At 43.2% G+C, this 21,549-nt stretch overlaps 1 protein-coding gene across 3 annotated transcripts in view; it reads left to right on the top strand.

Moving 5' to 3' along the window:
* ARHGEF7 (Rho guanine nucleotide exchange factor 7) overlaps nucleotides 1-21,549 on the top strand; it is a 117,755-nt gene that overhangs the window by 7,911 nt on the left and 88,295 nt on the right. For 2 of the 3 annotated variants that reach the window (XM_032100545.1, XM_032100546.1), the window contains exon 2: nucleotides 7,284-7,370. In XM_032100545.1, coding sequence (XP_031956436.1) covers nucleotides 7,284-7,370 — 87 coding nt within the window. Of the gene's footprint in view, nucleotides 1-7,072; nucleotides 7,193-7,283; nucleotides 7,371-21,549 lie in introns of those variants that run through there. The other variant, XM_032100548.1, reaches the window with a different exon arrangement.

Raw genomic sequence — 21,549 nt, 5'->3', positions numbered from 1 at the left:
AGCTGATTTCCTCTTTTTCTTTAAAATTGCAAGAAAATAAGCAAAACCACAGGAATTAGGAGTATTAGTTCTTAGCTTTTAGGAGGGAAAGGAAAGCAGATTGCTGCTGCAGCTGCAACCAGACTCTCTTATGTGTATGTATCACATCCTTCAGGCACACTCCTGTGCGTGTGTTCTGGTAGGACTCCTGCCTAGTTCAGGTCACAGGGTGGGCCTGCATGGATCCTAACAGCAGTTGCAAAGACAGCTGTCAGTCTTGTAAGTTTTATGTGCATGGCATTCTCAGCTTCTTAATGCTGCATCAACCTATGTTTTCTGTATGAAATATAAACATTTGATGGAAACTTGAGAAAACAAAAGTACCGTACATTCTGCCCTGGTGCCCTTAGCTTACGGTGTTTATATCTTAGGGCTGGATTAAACACCTGCCCCCTGGGAGTCAGTTGACAGACTTCCACAAAATCACAAAATCAATTAGGTTGGAAAAGACCTCTGAGATGATTGAGTCTTTGAACACCACCTTGTCAACTAGACCTTGGCACTAAGTGCCACATCCAGCCTTTTCTTAAACACCTCCAGGGAGGGTGACTCCACCACCTCCCTGGGCAGCCTATTCCAATGTTTAATCACTCTGTAAAATTCTCCTAATGTCCAACGTGAACCTTCCCTGATGCAACTTGGCTCTATGTACTTTGATGGGAATTTAATCAGGGTCCAAGGGAAGTGGAAAAAGTACCGTACTTCTACTGCAAAGAATGTACTGTTTTCCTGAATATTGTTTAATTCAGGTACATATCTGAAAAGATGAACTCAAACCAGCTGAATCAGTTTTACAGTGTCATTTTTGGAGGGCAGTTTAATGGAAAGAAGTGGCTCTAATTGTTTCAGAAGTGGCTCTAATTGTTTCATAAGGTCCAGTTTATAAAGGCTGCCACAAGACCCGGCTGGTATTTTAACTAAACTGTACATTTCCTTTGCAAACTTAGCTGAACTTAGGTTTTGAGGGCTATTCCACTAAAGAACTGAAGCAGCAAAAACAGAACATTAGTGTGTTTGAATGTAGGTCACTGTTAATAATGGCTAGTCAGGCAGAGGAGCATTTCTGAACGTGTGCAGGGAAAGAAATCAGAAGAGCTGGAGGAGTCTTCAGCCAACCAAAAGTGCTTCTGGTTTCAGATAGTGTAGCAAGGTGGAGGTTGAGGGAGCACAGAGCGGTGGCTGGTGAGTTGGTGTGGCCAATTGGACAGTAAAGAAAAGGTGGTGGGTCAAGATTGTGTGGCTAAATGTGGGATTGGAGTCGCTGGTTTGGAAGGTGGTGGTGTGTGGTCTGAGGTGGGAGAGATGGAAAGACGGAATACAGGGACTGGTGTGGGGATGTCGGGTGTAAAGCAGAGGAGTGTCATATGTGGGGTTAGTCATGCTGATGGCTTTGGAGTGAGGCAGTGGGATCTAAGAGCTGCTACTGTGGCTGTCACCAATAGTGGTATCCAAGAGCAAGAGGTTTGGGAACCTTTATGCTCTATTGTTAATAAAAAATGGGCATTTATCACTTTTCAGAGAGTTCTTCCAAAGGACACTCAAAGGACTCTTGTAAGTCCAGGAGATAACTGGAGTTTGGGACACTAAGCAGATACCTGCTTTTACCTTCCGCTGTGTCTTGATTAACTTCATGGCCAGGTATCCTTCTCAGCATATAAGAATTTTAGGGCATGTTGTAAGGAACCTTCCTTCCTCTTTGTATTGTATGCAGAGCCTAGGTGAGTCCTGGAAATGTAAAATTTTGGCACCTTAGTGCATGACCTGTAGGAGCTTCAGTCTTTTACTGATCAAGCTCTTACTATGTGACTACCTATCTGACTGCCTGCTGTGGTGCTTTCAGAGCATGGGCTCCCTCAAGCCAAAATACAGGTGTCTAGCCCATGCTGACTGTTGTGCAGATTATGTGGGTAACAGGTTTTATAGGGTGGGAAAAGTCAGTGCTAAAGAGCTACAGTACTGCAGAAACTGTATTATGGTAAGGTCTGGTGCTCTATCAAGACACCTGATTTTAAAAAAACCTGCACATTGTTGAGAATCCTGATCTGTGTTTTTAGTTTAGTTACAGCATCCTGCTAATGTGCTATCAGTAGGATGTGCAGTCCTTTGAGCGATTTGGCTCAACTGCAGAGTGCTCCTTACTTAGGGAGTGGAAGATGTGATCCTTTGAAGTGCAGCTGTGTCTCCTGCTGTCCTGGGAGGAGCATGGGCTGCATCTGCAGTCCTCTCAGCCCAGCTGCTCACTGACTGGAGGAAGTGCTGCACCTGCCATTGGTCCCTAGCAGTGGATGCTTCCTCGAGAAGCAGAGGATGTCCTCCTGTGTAGCTATGTAGCCACCCCTTCTTTTCCACCCCTGCTGGGTGCAATTTGTGAGGGCCAATGGTCTGGGACAGAGCAGGAAATCCGAATGCTGAAAGGGATGGGCCCTCCTGGGCATGGGTGCAGGTGCAGGCAGGAGGCAACAGCTGGGAATGATGGGGAGGGAAGGAACCTGCAGGAGTTGTTGGGCAGTTAATCACCTGCAGCTTCACCACCCAGGCTGCTGTGAGAATGGCCAGGCTTCCTCCTCATGATGTTTTTAATCTCATTTTTATCCCTGAACACAAACCCTGGCAACAAATCCCAGCCTGTAGTGCTTGTGCAGGAGGTGTTTGCTCCATTGAAAGATCAGTTGCCCTTGACCAGTCAAAGGGTTTGGAAGCAAAACACAGCTGCTGTGGGACTGAATATGATCAATAGAACCTTTTTGATAGCATTGCTACATTGTGCAATTACGGTATTTTTACTGAATAGATTGCAGTAATGCTCTATGTGTACAAGGTGTTCTGAAACATGGAGAGAATACTGTTTTGTGCTGCAAGGGGAGTCTGATGTAAAAGGCTCCAGGCAGGACGAATGGGATTTCCCCCTACTTGAGGGCTGCATGTTTCAACTTCAGACTTGAGCAGCCGTACTCGTGAACAGGACGTTTTTAAGTGTCTGCTGCACTTGGCTACTAGTTTGCAGCTAGTATTACATTCTCTATTAGTTTCCGCTTTCTAGTAACTGAGATAGTCTTCCTACATAGTAAACCATGTTGTACTTATTATATGTTGTGCTAGATAAATGATTGATTTAACTTACGTGTAGGAACTGTGTTGTTAGTCTCTTCCTATTCTCCATCTAGTAGATTCCAGTTTCTGTATAAAGACCTTGTACACTTCTCGCTCTGTGACCCAGTTTGTCAACTTGTTCAGCAGATGAATGCAAGTAAACAGCTAATTTACCATACATATAGGTGAAGATGTCTCCTACTTTTTATTAATGTCTTGTGTTTCCTTGAGATTGCAACCAAAGAACTGTTGGTTGTTTTTTTTTTTGTTTTTGTTTTTGGGTTTTTTTTTTGTGTTTTTTTTGGTCTGGTTGGTTTTTAAAATTAATTATTGTATACATTCCTTGCTTATTTTTCTTCATATAATTTCCCTGTCCAAATGAACTAGTGGTAGCATTTTTCTTTTTTTCTGAGACCACCCCATCATACCTTTTCCTGATGCAGCCTGTCTCTGCATTGCCCTTTTTTATTCACTTCTTACTGTTGTTTAAAACCATATATTTAAACTGATCAAAAGGGATGTAACATTTAGCTAGGTACCATGTATTTGTATCACAAATTGTTCCCTACCTTTTGTGGATGGTGGGAAATGTACTCTGCTCCTTGAGAGCTGCAGTGCATCGCGTAAGTGTCCTCATTGAACTAGCTGTCATTTCCAGAACTGCTCCCTGAGAGATTAAGCCTTAATCAGAACCTGTCCCTGAACCACAAAGAAGTGGTTTAAATAGTGGCTGCTCTGCATATTACCTTCTACTTGTCTCTTTGGACTCCACCATGGCACCCCGGTCTGTAATTAAGGATCTATCATGCCCCTCTGGAATCCTTATCTTTTCTAATTACCTTTTTTATTTGTATTACTAGAGCACACAGAGGTTCCAGTTGGACACTGAGGCCTCTTTGTACTAAGGGCTGTGTATACATATAAGAGGAAGACAACCCCCATTGATGAACTAATGGTGTTGGTCTATGATAGGAAAAGGACGAAGCAAATACTGGAGAGGAAAATACGTAACATCTTTATTTCACTGGCTTTATGTACATGCAACCTACTTCTTATTAAGCTAAGTAATTTTGGAATATGACCCTACTTTTAATTTGTTTATCCTTTGTATCTGAATGTATTTGCTGTCTTTCAGGTGGACTAGCACTTACCTGCCTGTGGTATGCTTGCATGACGTTCTGTTACATTTTGAATAGCCTGTGAGACTATAAATGTGGTCTGTGTGAGAGAGGTCATGCTCCTGAGCTTCCTGTAACTGTAAAGGATATAATGTGCCATATGTGTGATTTTAACGTGGGCTTGGCCCACATAACTGCACTTCAACATTCTGTCGCAGGGCTGAGTTTGTTCTTCAGGTCCCTTACTGTGTTTCTCAGCTGTCTGTAGGAGAAGGTTGCCAGAATCCCATTAAGATTTTCCAGGTAAATAATGGGTTTGCTTCATTTTGCAGGACCATTAATGCTTTACATTTCTAGCACGATGCAAATGGTAAGATATTTTTAAATTCTTTACCCATATGCTTCTGTTGTATAAAAATGCTGCTGCAGCCACAGAGCTGAGAAAATGTACCCTGCTTCTTTTATCACTCCGAAGTCTTTTCTCTTGTTTTGAGGGAAGAAATGGCATTTCTAAAGATTTACTGTAACTTATTTTATTGTTTTGCGGAAGATGATTTTTAACTGGAAATATGCATTCGAGTGCTGATAGGGCTAAGGTCTCAGTGGTGTATTTGGCATGTATTTTAAGCTTGCAGACCTGACAGGAAGCAATTTTCAAGGTTTGGGTTTTCTCTGCTTGTTGTTTCTTTAATCTTCAATTGAAAGTTTTTGCCTTGCTCTAATCATGTCTCTCCTTAGCCTTCCCCCTTCCCCCCCCAAACCCATTTTTTTCCTCTTTCCAGTTATTGTTCAGTCTTTTATGAGTTATGTGCAGCCTCTTATGAGGTGGTAGTACACGTGTCTGGGTTTCTTAGAATTACTGAGTTTAATGCACTGGAGACTTTGAGACATTTTTTGTTAATGTGGATTACATTATGAAACATTTGTTTCTTTTAAGAGAAACCTGGATTTACTGTGATTTCTTGGGAAAGGTTATTCGTGTTTGAACAGCAGAAGTAATGTTAAGGTTTCTCAGAATGAAAAGAGGCCTTGATGAAAAAAGTAGAAGAAAAAGAAAATGGTGGCTGCAAGAAGAGACAAGGAAGTAACACATATAAAAGGAGATAAACCCCAGTTATTATGCAAATAGTTTAAGATAAAACAGTTATAAATTGCAACTATATCATTATTGTATGAATATAAAGAACATATAGGAGAGAGCATACTAGAAGCATCAACAATGGAAAAATTCCCAGCATCCTAACAAGGGATGTTGGCATGATAGTTTTAGATTTCTTACTAGAATTAAGGAATAAATTAATAGAGGAATCAAAAAATATAGCAAGCAAGAGACATGAAGGCCGTAGTGTTTTCAAGAGGGCTCTCTCATCTCTTGTGTCCTTCAATCTTTTGGGCTGTTGTACTTCCATAGGGCTTCTTTAGCATTGCCTTTACATTTTAGTGTAGTAAAAGGGTTATTCTTAACTCACAGTGGTTTATCATAGCACCAAACAATTTGAGGAGTTTGGAGGGGGTGTGTGTATGTATGCTTTCCTTGAGGAAAGGAAAATTCTTCAACTCATATCGTTACCAAATTCCTTGTATTATGGACTAGTGGCTTTCATTTAAAACTCATCTGAAATCTGTGTTTAGAAAATGCTAGTGACTTGTGTTTTAAGTTTCTTTGTGCCAGGTTCACCCTGTCATGCTGCCGCATTTGTTAATTTTTGTGATATCGTGGGGCAGAGGGATCTTTCATATCTTATAATCATACAGGAAGGCACTACCTTGGTTTCAGCTTGATGGAATGTTTGGAGTCAACCTTATGTGAAGTTCCCAGGGCTATGCAGGTGCATTATGCTGTGAGTTTATGTAACCTTGACATACACGTGCATTTAACAAAAGCACCTCTGAGTGGAATGCATGATCAAAGGCCATGACGCTGTGTTGCAACACCTCGGTTTCCAGCGACTTGCCAGTGCACTTCTGTGCTAGGCTTTCCCCTTCTGACAGAACGGGGTGTCCAGTTTGGGCAATGATTTGCTTGCTAAACTACTTCATAGAAGTAAATGAATTTATTGTGAAACGATGCTTATGTGCACAGAGAATTCGAGTTAAGCTGTGGTAAGTTAAGCCATGTCCCTGAAGCCCTTGGGGCTGGCTGCTTTTCCATGGAAGGGCTACACTCCGCTTTCAGGGTAGACAGAGGTTGAGCTCAAGGCACCGTGAGTGCAGCTGCAGAGAACAGATGGCTGCGTTGCCAAAAACTGTCTTAGATTCAGTCAAAGTTTTCCTCTTTGTGAAGTTGTTTTTCTTCTGGGGTAGGAAGGGGCTGTTTAACAAACTACAGATAAAGGTCATTAACATCAGACCCTGGAATTGGTAGATGATTAACTCCGGGTGCTGGTATTTTCCGCGGAGGTCTTCAAGCATTTCTGATATATCTCCTTGTAAGAAAACCTATACCTAAGGGTGGACCGGAGTCAGGAGGGCACCGGCAGCCCCGCTGGCGGTACCGGCCACCCGCAGCGTGCGCGTTGTACCCTGTGCGCGGTCACCGCTCGTCCCGAGGACGGGCTGTCCCCGGGCCGCTTCGCCCTGCAGTCGAACCCGTCACGGCATTGGGGTCTGTGTGTCAGCGTTTAGACAATCTCAGAAGCACTGCGCGGCGAGTCCCGGGGCCGCTCCCTCGGGCGCTCCCGCCCGCAGCCGGGGCGGGGCTGGGGAGGGCCGAGCGGGGCCGCGCCTCCCTCCCTGCCTGCCTGCCTGCCTCCCTGCCTGCCTCCCTGTGCCCGCCCCGCCGGGGCAGAGCCGCCCGCGACCGCGCCTAGCCGGGGCACCGCTGCCCGCGCTCCTGCCCGCCGCCCCCCGCCCTCGCACGCCATTTCCTGTGCTCCGTGTTTACTTCCCGGTTCAAACCCTCCAGTGGGAGCGATCGGCGCCGCTGCCTGCGGAGGGAGCGGGAGGTGAGGGGAGCGGCGGGGTGGGGGACGCCGCTCCGGTGCGGTGCGGTCCTATCTCATCCCCGCGCTGAGCCGCCCGCCTCTTCTCTTGCAGGTGTACCCGGAGCCGCGGACGGAGGGCGAGTGCCTGAGCAACATCCGCGAGTTCCTGCGGGGCTGCGGTGCCTCCCTGCGCCTGGAGGTGAGTCGGGGCTGGGGGCGCCCGGCTCGGTCCTGGGGGCGGGGGGTTTCTCGCCCTCCCTTTGTGCCCGGGGACGCGGCTTACAAGATGGTGGCGGCCGCCCCTCCCCTGGTTGCGGGCCCGGGGGGCTGCGGGGAAGCCGCCGCCGTCCTCCCGGGGCTGCCTCGGTGGCCTCGCCGCGGCGCCCGATGCGGCGCGGTGGCGGCCGCGCCCCGGCGGAGCCGCGCTCGCTGGGCACGGGGCGGCTCGGCTCGGCTCGGCTCCGGGGCCGGGGTGCGCCGGTACCGCGTGGAAGGGCCGCGCCGCTCCTCGGCTGGCGCTGGGCGGGCAGGGCGCGCCCCGTCCCTCTGTCACTGCAGACGCCGAGTGCCGGGCAAGGCGCTTGCCTGGCCCCGGGGCGCCTAAAACCACTGCTGTTCTGCCCGAGTGAATGCTTGGTACGTATAAATTGTGTCCGATTTATTCCGATTTATTGCTTTGGAAGCACAGTGGTCGGCTTGGAGAAATTAAGTTGCCTACAGCCGAGTGAAATGCTAATTGAAGAAAATGGCAGGTGCTGCTTCTATTTAAATTTGCGTTACATAAAAGCCCAGCAAACTGCCATCTTTTCCGAATGTGTGTTCGCAGGGTTGCAGATTAGGTTCTCGAATATTGCTGGTATATTTAGCTATAGCAAGTACATACTGCTGTCGAGTTTACTTGATGTTGGTGTGTGGGAAGGAACTGATGAGATTAAAAACAGGTTTCAGCTTCTCTGCATTGGAAAGTGAGAGGTATTGTAATTTCAGTTCTTGGAGACATTTTTTTGGGTGGAAAAATTGGTTTCTAGGGCTTCTGAACTTAAATTAATGTAGTGTTGCCTTAATTAATTCACAGGGTCTTATGGTACTTCTGGTCTTGCCTGTGATTTTGCCAGCCAGTAACTGAATGTCATTAAAAAAGACTTTGATTGCTTCCTGGAGGCCTCTAAACAGTGAAGTATCATTAGTGAAATAAATGATACTTACAGGACTTGCCCTTAATCTTAGGTTCCCTCATGGATAAAGATGGAAATTAAGACCTCTTTTAGCACATGTCTTGTGAATAAGTCCTTACATTTTTACCTGCCTTCCCTTCTCCCCTCCAAATACATAGAAAATTGCCTAGGATTTCTTGGGAGAGAAACCAGATTAAGTCCTAAAATACTCAGAAACCAGGTTCTGGGGTGAACAGTGCATTATGTCAAGCATTCCTTTTTGCTTTGGAGCAGCTGTCACTCCCATTTGTCTTTTCTAGAGCTGCATTGAATTTTTCATGTTTTGAACATTTATGTGTGAGTAGACCCAAACTTCAAGTGGTAGGCATTCATGAATTGGAGAGCACTGGGGAAGGAGGTACTTCAATGCAGAAATAAATTGAGTGTTGTAAATGTCAAAGAGGGGGAAAATAGCATTAATATCTTCCCCTCCCCTTTACTAATTACCTTCATTAAATCTCTCACAAAGCTTGAAGCTATTGCAATTGTGACAGGCTGGGCATAGTTACAGCATTGCAGTTTGGTCTCTTTTCTAGTTGCAGAAAGCTTTTGTCAGCTCTTTTCCTTGGGGTGACAAGAAAATGATTAAAAGAAAAAATTATTTTGGCCTTGTTCTGAGAGCCTGAATATTTTTGGGAATAGTCAAATTGTTAACCTGGCCTCAGGGGCTTCTCAGCAAGACTGCCGGAAACACCTTTCTTACGTGGAGGTAACTGGCAGCAGTAGCTTCCAGCTCAGCATGTTGGAACAGGAATTACTCCCAAGCTACCAGAGAGTTCAGAAGCTGGCAAGAAGGGGCACAAATGCTTGGGCTTATGGAGTTCTTGTGCGTGTATTTATGGTTTGTACATTGTCTGTTCCCTGTTGTTTTCTCATTAATTTTTCCAACCCCCTAACTGTGGCTAAAGATGGCAACCCGGATTCAACCAGGGAGTAGCTGGCAGGGGCCTCTTGGCCATCCGCTGGTCCTGGGCTCTTTCCCGTCCCTCCCTTAACAAGGTGTGAGTCAGCCCTGGTGAATCTGTGCCTTCCTCACTGTGGGAAATGGGGAGATGCCACAGCTCCCCTGTGCAGGGTCTGTGTAATGCTTCCTGAGTCACCATCAGGTTTAGAGATTGCATTGAGTGAAGAGTGTGAAGAGCATCTCTGGAACCACTTTAGGGGATATTTTCAGAAAGGGCAAATTAGCTAACAAGGAGTTGGTGGTGAGTACAAATATTTGACAAAGGGGTGGATATGTATGTGGTACCTTAAATAATAGAAACATTTGGACAATGTGGGTATCAGAGAAAGCTCTAGGGTGATGTGGGGAGATGTGACATTATTCTGTGCACTAATGTGGTGCTTTTCCTAATAAATATTCCACAATATGGAGTTTTCCGTGACTTGTAAGGGTTGCTCTTGAGCCTTACATTGAATCTGAGTTATATATAGTGGGATCAGATGATTTCTCTGTAATTCTGTGAGCCCAGTAAAAGCATGGTAGTGGTTTGATTAGCCTAAGATCAGCATTGCACAAGCACTTTTTGCTCCCAGATCTGAACTGGTCTTTGGAAACAGTGGTATTGTATTTTTATGAAGTCATGTCAGAGCTCCTTGTCTTGCTGGAGCTCTGTGTCTCCAGTTTTGGAGACTTTGTTATGGCATGTTTGAGAATTTGATAAACTGCTGTGGTTAATGGAAAGTTGCACAGCAGTAGCTGGCTTCTTAGAGATGCTTTCATCTGTGGATCTTTTTATTAGAGGCCATGATAACTTCGGTTGTTTTCCTACGCAGAAAATAACGGGCAGAGATGAGAAAATCTGTTGGTTTGGAAATGTGCTGGTGTCTGAAAGCTGTTCTTATTTTCTTCTTCTTGCTTCCCAGTAAGTTTGGGCTGTTAGAAAGATAATAAAACATTCAGAAAGGGTATTTCAAATTCTAATGAGAAGGATTGCTGTTCCTCAGAGGAAACCAATGGCTCTCTTCCCACACTCCCCAGTATTTTTTTGATACTTAAAGGTTCCAGAGAAAAGAGAATACTTGATTTGGAGCTTGCAGCAATCTTTGTAAAGCAAAGCGTGATTCCAGAAATAACCAGAAGAATGTTCTGCAAGTATTGGGTTTTTAAAATTATTTTTACAGTTTTCTTGTATGCAGATACAAGGAACTGTGACCTATTAATGAAAAAGTCGTCCTAAGACCTCCACCAGGGACTGAATTTCTGAATTTTTTTTTCCCTTCTGAAAACTGTCAGTGTTTCCTTAGAATAATTGTAGTGTTGAGTAGTTTATTCTACTTTGAGCCTTCAGTGCTGTTGCTGAATGTGTGTATAGATGGAAGAGCCTGTAGAATAGTCACCTGTGTTGTCAGTTCACAACTTACTGTGCACCTTTTCCTTAAGCAAACAGAATATTTGCTATATACTGTTCTTGCCATTTTTGCTTTAAAGGCTGTTTTCCCACCCAGTTTTCTCTTTGGGTGGGAAGACATTTAACTGTACTTCCTTCCGAGGAGCGTGACCTGCTTTTCAAAACAGGGTCATAGGTACTTGTTGTACAAGAGGGACTCTGTTCTGGAAGAATATGGGTGGATATGCATAGGTAAGAAGGAACTCACTGCAGGTATATCTTCCACAGAAGTCTGGCAAAGGAGAGAAAAATGAAAAAGTGGTGGCTTATTTCTACCTGAGCCGTAGCAAGTTTTGCCATTATGATTATCTTGTACCTGTGTCATGTTACTCTAGTTTTGTTCTCTTTCAAAGGAGCTTGAAGGAGCTTCCTGAATATAATGCTGTCTTTTCTTATTCTTTGACCAGAGCTGTTTGACAGCTTGCAGGACCAAAAACAGGCTCTGGAGAAATCACTCTATAGTTCAACAGCAGTGAAATTTGTTTGAGGAGCAGTTGAATGTAGAATAATAAACAAAAATAGGTTAATGGAAAACCATGTTAGTGTCTGGTGTTTAAAGGGCAGAATGCTTGATATATATCCCGTGAACAACACCATGGTCTGTGTGATCAAATTCCATAAGTAGCGCCTTGCAGGATTTTTTTGCTGGCTTTAATCAAATAAAAGATTAGTGCTTGCTTATCTGCAAATATCTAATGTTAACAGGTTTCTTGAGCTCAAAAATATTTTGTGTTTCTGACTTTTTTACTGATGAGTGAGATAGCAAATGCCTAATGTAAAAAGAAGCCATGGATCTGAGACCCTTTTCTCTACCTGCCAAGAGACCTGTTTGCCTCTAGGATTCAAGGATGGTCAGAGGCAGCAATGCCAAACCCAGGACTTTATAATAAACTAACCAAAGAAGAAATAAAGCAAACCTGTCAGTCATACACAGTCTAAGGAGATCCTGTGTTTGTATATTATAAAACCTCTTGTACAAGAGGGATTTGCCCTTAAGGTTCAGAACACTGTATGCAAATTTGTGAAATATAATTCATAGCTCTCAAGATTTAATCAAGATATACAAATGCTTCTGAATGTCTCTAATGGAGCTCTGGCCATGGGGAAAAGTTTGTAAGGGGTGCCAGTGTCACTCTGTTAGACCAGGTGATCTTTTGGGAGCAAGAGTGCCTGCCTGTCTTCTTCCCTTACACGCACACCTACCATAGCAGTTCCTCTGTTAGGTGATGCTTCTTTCCTCTGAGCCTTGCCCAGTTCTTTAGATCATTATGGCTACAATCCTTCTAGCAGTGTGGACTTGGAAAGGTATTCTGCCAGTTGGCTTTCAGAGACCTGTTTGTGTAAGGAAGGTGTAGAGCTATGCTGCTAGTGTGGATGGACTTGGCTGACATTCACTTGTCAGTGATTTAGGAATAAATAGGTTTCTAGTACTGAAGACCTTTATGCCAGTCTTATGACGATGATACAGAAATTAAATTATCTATTCCTTTCAGCTCTTGTTCAGACTATCATCTTTATTTTGTCAGGAACAATATTCTTTAGATTTGCTTCTGGGTTTATTCCAACGCAATGTCTTTCTAACACAGAAGGTGTGCTGCCAAATGCCTTCATGATTCTTAAATGTTGTAAACATTTTCCAGAATTTCAATGTTTTAAAGATACCATTCTTTGCTTACAGACTGCACATTGGGAAGTTTTATTTGGAGGCTGAAATCTTACTGGTATATTTTTTCAAAAGGGATAAGTTGCATCTTTTAATTAAGATATGTCTATTGTATTCCTCCCCTCAACTCTCACTGTAATTTCTACTTGTTCACAAAACTATTCTGAATATATTTCAGATATTGCTTACAGTGAAGTGCAGTGTGTCACTGCAACTTGTCTTGTACATACAGACCTCCAAGATGTGACTACTTCTCTCTCCTTCACACCCTCAATTTATATAGTTTCTCTCATGTGTAAATATGTGTTTTTAAAGACAGGGAGATACTGTTGCTTGACTATTTACATTGTTTTCATAAGAATGGCTTCTTCTGATACAAAGTATTTTTATGATGCACAGAGTAGCAGGCCTAGGACTGAGTCAGTGTTTCATGTGTTTACCAACCCTTTGTATTCCTGTTGAAGAGAAGCCTTTGAATACTACTTTAAGGGTATCTTACAGATAGAATGGTGAAAAAATAGTAATTTTTTTCTGAGATTAAGCCAGTTCCTCATCTTGTATACCATTCATGCATAGTGTCATGGTAGCTGAGAAGGTGACACGGAGAGGCAGGAGCAAGCATTGGACAGGGAGGAATGGTAGTATCAGAAACTGTTGGAGTTTTATTTAGTAAAACACAGTCTAAACCACAAATGTGCATGGCAGCTTTTCAGATCCTTACATGGCTCCCTTTTCACTTAAACCTTCCTTCTCTTTCCGTGAGAATTTATTGCTTGTGATTCTGCCCAGCTTGTTGCATCAGCAGTAGCATGGTATTGTGCTATCACCTCTTGACTAAAGTCACTCCAGTGGCCTTCATTAGAGGCAAAGAATGAATCTCCTGATTGGGTACATGTTCGAAAGCCCCTGATATATGATAATTTTAAAAAGACTAAGTTATCAAGTAACAAAGGTGGATTGCAAGTGTGTCTTTGTAACAAATAGCTGGGGAATGTGGTAGGGGTTTTTTTGGTGTTTTTGGTTGTTTTTTTTTTTCCACTTGAGGTCTCTGTTCAGTACTTTCCAAGTAAAAAATAATTTTGAAATTTTGAATTGGGCCGTGAATATTTTAATTCCTGCCAGTTCTTTTGTATTGCACGATTTGTGGTACTTTGAACACAAACACATAAGACAGTGTGCATGTAGAGAGTCTGGCACAATGGATTTATCATGGGTGCACATTCCTTTCTTTGCTGCATGAAGCATATGTGACGGTGAGGCTAGTGAAACATCCAAAATGTTTCAGTCACATCTTGGTGGTCAACATGTACAAGGCAAATTGAAGTGACACAGTAAATATTAGCTAGTCCTCCTGGTTTTGGCTGGTATTGAGTTAATTTTATTCCTAGAAGCTGGTATAGTGCTGCATTTTGGATTTAGAGTGAGAATAATGTTAGTAACTCACTGCTGCAGTTGTTTCTGAGCAGTGCTTACACTAAGGCAAAGACTATTTAGATTTTTGTGCTGTCCTGCCAGGGAGAAGATTGGGGGACAGGAAGTTGGGAGGGGATCCAGCCAGGTCAGCTGACCCCAGCTGCCCAAAGGGATACCCCACACCATGTGGTGTTATGCTCAGCACTAAAACTGGGGGGAGGTGGCTGGGGGGTGTCCACCTGCTGTTTGGGGACTGGCTGGGCCCTGGTCAACAGGTGCCTGTGCATCACTTCTTTTCTATATTCTTTTATCATTGTGGTTATTTCCTCTTCCTTTTCTGTCATATTAAACCGCCTTTATCTCAACCCATGAGTTTAACCTTTCTTTCAAATTCTCTCCTCTATCCCACTTGTGGGAGGAGCAGAGGTTGGGGGATGGGTGAGTGAATGGCTCTGGTGTTTAGCTGCCTGCCAGGTTAAACCACAGCACTGGTACAGATCTGTTCAGAGTAGTTTTGCAAATGAGTTGCTCTGTGGTTTGGGAGAGGCTTCTGTGTAACTGCTTCATTTGTGGTGTTTGTTTGGATCTTGAGAATAAAATGAACCTTCATCTAGCAATTAAAATGTATTGCACTATTAATTGAGAATGCACAGAAGACTTCAGTGTTAAGCTCAAATATAGCAAACTGTTTTCACGAGAGAATTTCAGTGCCTCTTTGATAGGAGTTAATCATGTGAGGGAAAGTGTGAAAACTAGGAAAGTTGGAAGAAGAGGATGGGTAGAGAGAGTTGGAGGGTTTTGAGCAGAACTTCAGAGTCCTTAAGGCATAAAAAGGGAGAAGAGTCTGCTTCCTGATTTACACTGTTCTCCTGACTTGTCAGAGGTGTTCTTGCTCTTTGATTTCTTTAGCCTTCTCCTGCCCTCCTTCGTTGTGAAGTACAGTGAGGAAGGGCTCATCTGCTGCTTTTCTGAAGGGTGGGAGCTGTGGGAAGGAGGACCCTTCTGATTAGCCCTGAGCAGGGAGCAAGCTCTGCAGAGGTGGTGGGAGTGCCAGGTGTGAAGGCAGGTCTTGGGAGGAGAACAGGCGAGCTGCTCTGTCCCTGTCAGCAAGAGAGCAACAGCAGGGATGGAGACAGCTTCGGGACAGTGTTGCACCTGCTATGAGGCCAGTGGTCAGCAGGGAAGTGCATTTCAGAAGTCAGGTCTTGTTTGTGTCAGGACCTGCATGCCTTTTTACTACCCAGAGGATGGCTATGGTCTTGTTAGTTGCTGTTGTGATTTTTATGAATACCTCATGAAGCTGGACTTAGGAGGTCTCAGACTCCCTCTCTACACACACACTTCTCTTTAATAGTTTTGAGATTTTTTTTTTTAGCTGGCAAATATACTAAAAATAGAAATGTAGATAAATCTTGCACTATACAACTACACTTGTGTATACTGAACACAGTTACTTTGTTATTAGGAGTCAGATTGTTTCCCAAGCATGTGTGACAGAGGAAAAACAAAAAATATACAAAATAGGTTATAGGTGGTGGTATATTGCGTGAAGAAAACTTGAGTGCCCACAGACCTTAATGACATAACACTGTGTTTTTTTAACGTGTGCTTTTGTACTAAGAAGGTCCTCGGATCTGAAGTGCATCCTGCAGTATGTGAGATGTCAGTGCTTAATCTCTGCAGGAACCTGGAAAGCTTTCTCCTCTTGTGACAATGACTGTGTTGCATCATTTTGGCAAGGGAGGAATTCTGGCAGAGCAGTTGGCTTTGAAGCTTACCTCAAATGAGGACTACGCAGAAGAGAGTCCAGCCTGGCAAAACAGGCTGATGCTTTTGTTTACTGTCATCTCACCAGAATCTTTTGATTTTACTTTGAACTTAAGAGTCGACATAAATTACTTCAGTTATCTGTAAATGATGGAGTACCAAATATAGGTCTTTTGTGAGTTGCTCTGATTTCTTAAGTGCTTCCAGCTTTGCAACTGTTCCTGACTTCTGCTTGCATGTAAATATCCTGGTACGTGTGGGAAAGGTGATATGCATTCTGCTGTGGAGAGTAGTTTTCACAGGCTTGATTTTTGAAAGATGGTGTTGATGAGAGTGAAAAGTGCCTTGCTCTAATTAAAAGGAAAAGAAATATTAGAATATGGTGATTTCTCCATTTCCTTAAGGGGAGTTATCTTACTGTGCTCAGCTGAATACACAAATGGCTCTAGCACTTGCATGTTTCAGCTTGAGCCCTCTGTTTCACTATAGTTAACTGTGTTCAGGTGTTTCGTCTGATGCTGGGTTGGTCCTGTCAGTATTACTGGGAGCTGGAGTTTGCCTGTGTGAGGAGCAGTATGTTTTTTTGACACTGCTAGCTTTTTTCAGGTCTTTCAGTTTTTCAGGAAATGGTGAAAAATTCTGGGTAATGGGGAAAATTGTAGTGCTGAAAACCTCGGACTCTTGTTACTGAAAATAACCTGCCTTCAGCTGTGTGCCTCATACTCCTCCTCTCGGATGAAGCCAGCAGGATCCAGCTGGCTGGGTAACTTGGGGGCAGGTTAGGAGGGAAAATGAGCTATGTGGGAAAATGATGTGGTGTTTCAGTAGGTGGCAGTCCTTCTCTGAATCAGTCCAGGGCCAGTGGTGAGCCTGGTGACAGAGAGAGACAGAGAGAGAAGAAAAAAGAGGGAGCAAAGTTTTTCTGTCAGTGCCATCTTGTGGGCTAAGTGCAAATACATGAGCCTGAGCACTGGTGCCTTGGAAAGAAGAGGGGTATTCCTTCTCGTGCAGGGCTGTCTGCCTGAGTGGTGTCCAGAGGTGGCTCTGCCCTGCTGGCAGCTTTTGCTGGGAGCCTGTGTATAGGCAGCCCAGCAGCTGCCCTCTTTACCTTTGGGGCCAGGAGGGTGAGGGTGAAGCATTCTTGGGGTACCCGTTGCTTTCTGAAGGGCTGGGACTAGAGGCTCATTTTTAGCAGATGAAATCCTGATTTATTCTTTTCCCCCCAAACTTCAGCTGAAGTTACTGACTTCTTCCAGTTCTTTGACTATTGTTAGCCATGCTTCTTTGAATGGAGTGTTTAGGAACTGTTAAGTAGCAGTTGCTTTTGAGTCTCATTTACAAATAAAACATTAAATACTGAGCCAAGCTCCTTTGATACAAATCCTCGATGCTACTTGCTTCACCAGCCCTATGAAAAGTAGTAGTGCAGCTTGTACAGTGCAGTAGTGCAGGTTGTAGAACAATACAGGAAAAACTAGCAGTGGGGGAACCCAAAAACAAATACGTGCCATTACTAGCTGACATACTTCCTGTTTATGAAGGGCATCTTCACAGATCCTTTCCTGCTAGCGCTGAGTGATTTTTTTAATTTCTAGATTTTTAAAAAATTATTCCCATGCTCTCCACTCTTATTTTCTACCCCTACCCCTGACATGTTTTCCTTGAGGAGGGCAGAAGACTTCTTATCGGAGAGAGGACTAGTGATGGTTAGTGAGAATGTGGTGAGGATATGCTTGATAGTTTTTGCCAGATATATGCTTGTTAAATAACTTGCAAAGTTCCTGCCTGATCAAGTCTTCTCAATGTGATGTCCATTCTTGCTTCACAGCAGTTCCCTAGGCTGATTTGCATGATGTTTTTAGAAGAGTGTTGGCTGGAGGTGCCAGCAAAAGCAATTCTCCTAAGCAAGTACTGCTGAAAACCAAACCACTGCCCTAGCTTTAATTATCTCTCCTGTTTCCCCCTTCCCCTTCTTCTTTCAGTTCCCCTCTGAAAAATTTCAAGAATAGGTACTCCAGGTATCTGTTTTCCCGTTGCCCACCTGCCTGGCAGTGACTGAGCATGGCAGAGAAGGGCACACTGGTTTAGATCAATGTGAGTTGCAATGGAAGCACCCCTAGCAAGGCATCTGTCCGTTCCATGTTTTACTTTCGTAACAGAGTTGTAAACTCTGGCAGCAAGTGTGTACTGCCTGTATATTACTTTTACATCATCTAGATGAATTTACATTATGCTTCATGTTTATTTCTAAAGAGATACAAGCGGAAACATCTTGTTTTATTTTTAGATGATCTGACGGACTCCCAATGAACTGTTCATTGCTTCCCTGCCAATCTGTGGGTTAGATTTTTCTTCCAGTGTAACCAGCCCTCAGAGCTGGATTGAGTGACTGGCACAGAGGACACAGTGGAGAAAGGAGGAGTCTGCGACATCCTCCATTGACAGCAGCAACCCAATCTAAAATAAATAAACCTTTACATACTTTTTAACTGGAGCAGTCTATTCTTCCAATGTTTTGAGTTCATTCAGTCAGTACAAAGCAAAGAGACTGGGAGAGGGGGTGGAATTTATCACACCTCCCCCCCCCACACTTGTTCACTTAATTAATGAATAAAAATGAGGTAAGAAAAAGACAGTTCCTGATTCTTAAGTCTCTTAGCAGAAAGTGCTGGAAGCACGTGGTTTTAAGTCATCAGGCACAAAGATTCCTACTTGTGAAATTAACTGGTTTTCTGTTCAAACATATTGAAGTGCTTTTTTTTTTCCATGTTCTATATGTTTATTAGCTTCATAGGGTGCCTTCAAAATGTACACTTTAAGCAATTAGCATGTTTTGTCTAAAAGCAAGCCTCTGCAGAAATCATGACAGTTCATCATATTTTGTTGTTCAATCAAAGTCTTTGTTGTTAAAGCATTTAAGTCATATATGTTGAAGTATTTAAGTGTGTGGAGATAGGATAATCGCTCACTTTTTTTTCCCCTAAAGATTGATGCCAAATGTTTAGGAAAGTGTTTGAATTACAAACATGGAACAGGATGTTAATCTGTACTAATCTAATCATTATTTGAATAGGCCATTTAAATCTGTCCACCCTGTGGGCTTGTAGCAGCATAAAATAAATTACAAGAAAATGCATTTTCACACCCTTTGCCTTAGGCTAGTTGTTCACCCTGGTGTCACATGAACATTTTGCAAAAGATAAACTTCATGGATAAATGCAGCTAAAGTTATTTTCTGTACTTGGCAATAAAACTGAAACAGTAATTCTTCATTGTTAGAATACAAAGTTGTAGTAATTACCTGACTTTGATATTGTAAACTGCTGATAGTTAAATTGACCACATCTACGTATTATTTATGGCCTAAGTTAATTAGTTGGCTTGGAGGGCTCAGCAGTTTTGAGGATGCCAGTCAGCTAGTTGGTTTCTTTCCTGCCTGTACTTGCTTATTAAGATGGATTATCTCTTAATTTTTTTGCTAATATTTCTTGCTAGAGATATTTAAAATGTCACTATAGCATTCAAAACTAAGTGAATGAGTGTAATTTTATTTGTAGCTGTTGTCAGCAAATGCAGAAGAATGTATATGTGCCTTTAAAGCACTCAAAAAAATCTCAGGTCTTGGGAAAGTACACTTTGAGATAGAAATGAGAGACTCTTCTAACTTAAAATGCTGCAGTCTGTTGTCCTCAATTGACAAACTCAAAATTTGGGGTTGTTTTGCACAGGTGTAAATAAACCAGCTTTTGTATTAGTTTAGTTTAAAATAGGTAGGTGTAATACTTACCTTTGTATTGTAAAAGCATTGCAAGACTAGAACAACCGTAGACTTAACTTTTGCACACCACACTTTCCTCAGTTCCATTTTTGATGTGGATGTTACTAAGGTTTTGACCAAGAAATTGCTGTACCAAACCCAAAAAGCGTTATTGGCCCCCCTCTGTATGTGCATTGTGCTAAATAAGTAATTGCTCAGTTTTTTCTAGGAACCTTGCCTAGTTCCAGCTGGAAAGCTGTTCGTTGCTCTCCCTTTATTCATTGGCTGGTCTCAGACTTTTCTTGGATTTAAGTATTAGTTCAGAGGCAGAGTTAGTAGCTGTTGTGTGGATGTAGTGCTTTCCACAATACTTTTTTTGATTTGGTTTCTGAAGGAGTGGTATTACCCTTGTTTCATGGTGCTTGAGCTGCAGCCTCCAGTGTGCATGGTTTCACACAGCTCCTCTGGGCCTCAGTTGGAGCTGTGAGTGCAAACCTGAGGCAGAGCAGGCTGAAGCCAGGCTGTGGTCCTAGGGCAGATAAACCATTGTGGCAGTAGAGCAGCAGTGACACATGCTATCATTTGCCTATTTCTTGCCCATCCATCATCTAGCATGGATGCTTGGCAGACTCCAAGGTGAGATGGTGCAGGAAGGTCAGCTGGTAGAAGTAACCCTACTAATCTGCTTTCTTTCTTACCAAATTGACCTTTTGGAGGTCAAGAAAGAGCTGGGGCTGGCACAAAGTGGGAGGATAGATTATTGTACAGTGAATATGTAGATCATCTTTAGGCGATCCTAGACTTCAAAAAAAGTACAGAGGCAGAAAATTCTCTGTGGCAGCTTGGTGATGTGTGGGAGATCTGCTGTGTCTCCGGATCAACCTCTGTACCTGAGCTGTCAGCTCATCTGCCAGTGGCGGTAAGCTCAGGTTTCTGCTGTGTGCTGAGCTGGGAAGAGACAGACATGTTCTCGACTGCTGTGTTTTCTAAGTGTTGATAGCAGAGGCATAATATGACTTGGCTTCTACACCAAGATCTTAGTAACTTTGTTTCTCCTCTCCCATTCTCTCTTTCTTGTTGGCTCCGTTTTTCTACTTGTATTTTGAGTTCTGATGTTCCTTTCTGCAATGTTTTCCTAGGCGGCTTGCCTCTGTTTCCTCACTCCTGTCATTCCTAGCTTAGCATCAGCTGTCTAACCCTGATTTCTGATGTTTCCAAGGTCAGTGCTGTCTCTGGTTGAAGAGACAAGTATTTTTGTATCTGTTCTAACTGCTTACTGTAGACCAGCTCTGGTGCTGGTCAGGTGCTTGAAATGCAGAGAACTACTCCAGGAAAAAAACCGGATTGACTTAGTTTTCAGCTAGTTCAGTTTGTTACAGCAAAGTGGGTGATGGGCTCAAAAACTAATGGGCCAGGGAGAGTGCAACTTTGTAGCTGACATTGTAATTAAAGCAAGAGGGTTTTGCAAAGGTTGCAGGTCTCTGCAGCACCACCCTTGCCTTCTCTTGGCTTCTGCACTGTCTCATGGATCCCAGCTGAAGTTAGTTATGGAGAAGCTTATTTTATGGTCAACAACAGAAGTCTCTCCAGAGGAAGACCTGTGGTGGGTAGGGTCAAGTCTTTAGGGATACAAAAAAAGACAGCATTGACCCATCTGAAAAATAGTTGACATCTGAAAAATAGTTTCCTAAATTTAAGTGAAACATACTCCGGCTGTGTCATTCTTTGTCTGCCATGCTCTCCGTCCTCATTTCTGGGCGTAGGTTTTGTTTCACATTGTTTGAATTGGGCAGTTGCTTTCTCTTGGAGGTAAAGCTTGTCAGACCTCTCCACTCGTGCCTCTTAAGAGACTTGAACTGTTGGGGTGGATGTACTGCAGTGTTCAGTCCTTCAAATAGGGCCTTAATTGTTTTACTTCACTACTGAAGTAGTGAAGTGCTGAAGCTGGATTGAATTCTACCTAAGTGCTGCCTGTAATTGCTCTCAAGTTCAATCTGTTCTTGGTAGTAGTTAAGGCAGGTCTTATCAAGGAGTGTCCTCACTACCTGTTGAATACTAATAGTTTCATTAGATAAACTACCCAAGGGAAATAATTATATTTCCATGGCAGTGTCTACCCTCAGGTAACTGGTGATGCTTGAAGTGAGATAAACTGAGGTTTGTTTGAAATAATG

Source organism: Corvus moneduloides, chromosome 2, assembly GCF_009650955.1.
Source record: "Corvus moneduloides isolate bCorMon1 chromosome 2, bCorMon1.pri, whole genome shotgun sequence".
Classification (NCBI taxonomy): domain Eukaryota; kingdom Metazoa; phylum Chordata; class Aves; order Passeriformes; family Corvidae; genus Corvus; species Corvus moneduloides.
Note: the sequence above shows the minus strand (reverse complement) of the source record. Positions and strands in the feature narration are given on the sequence as shown.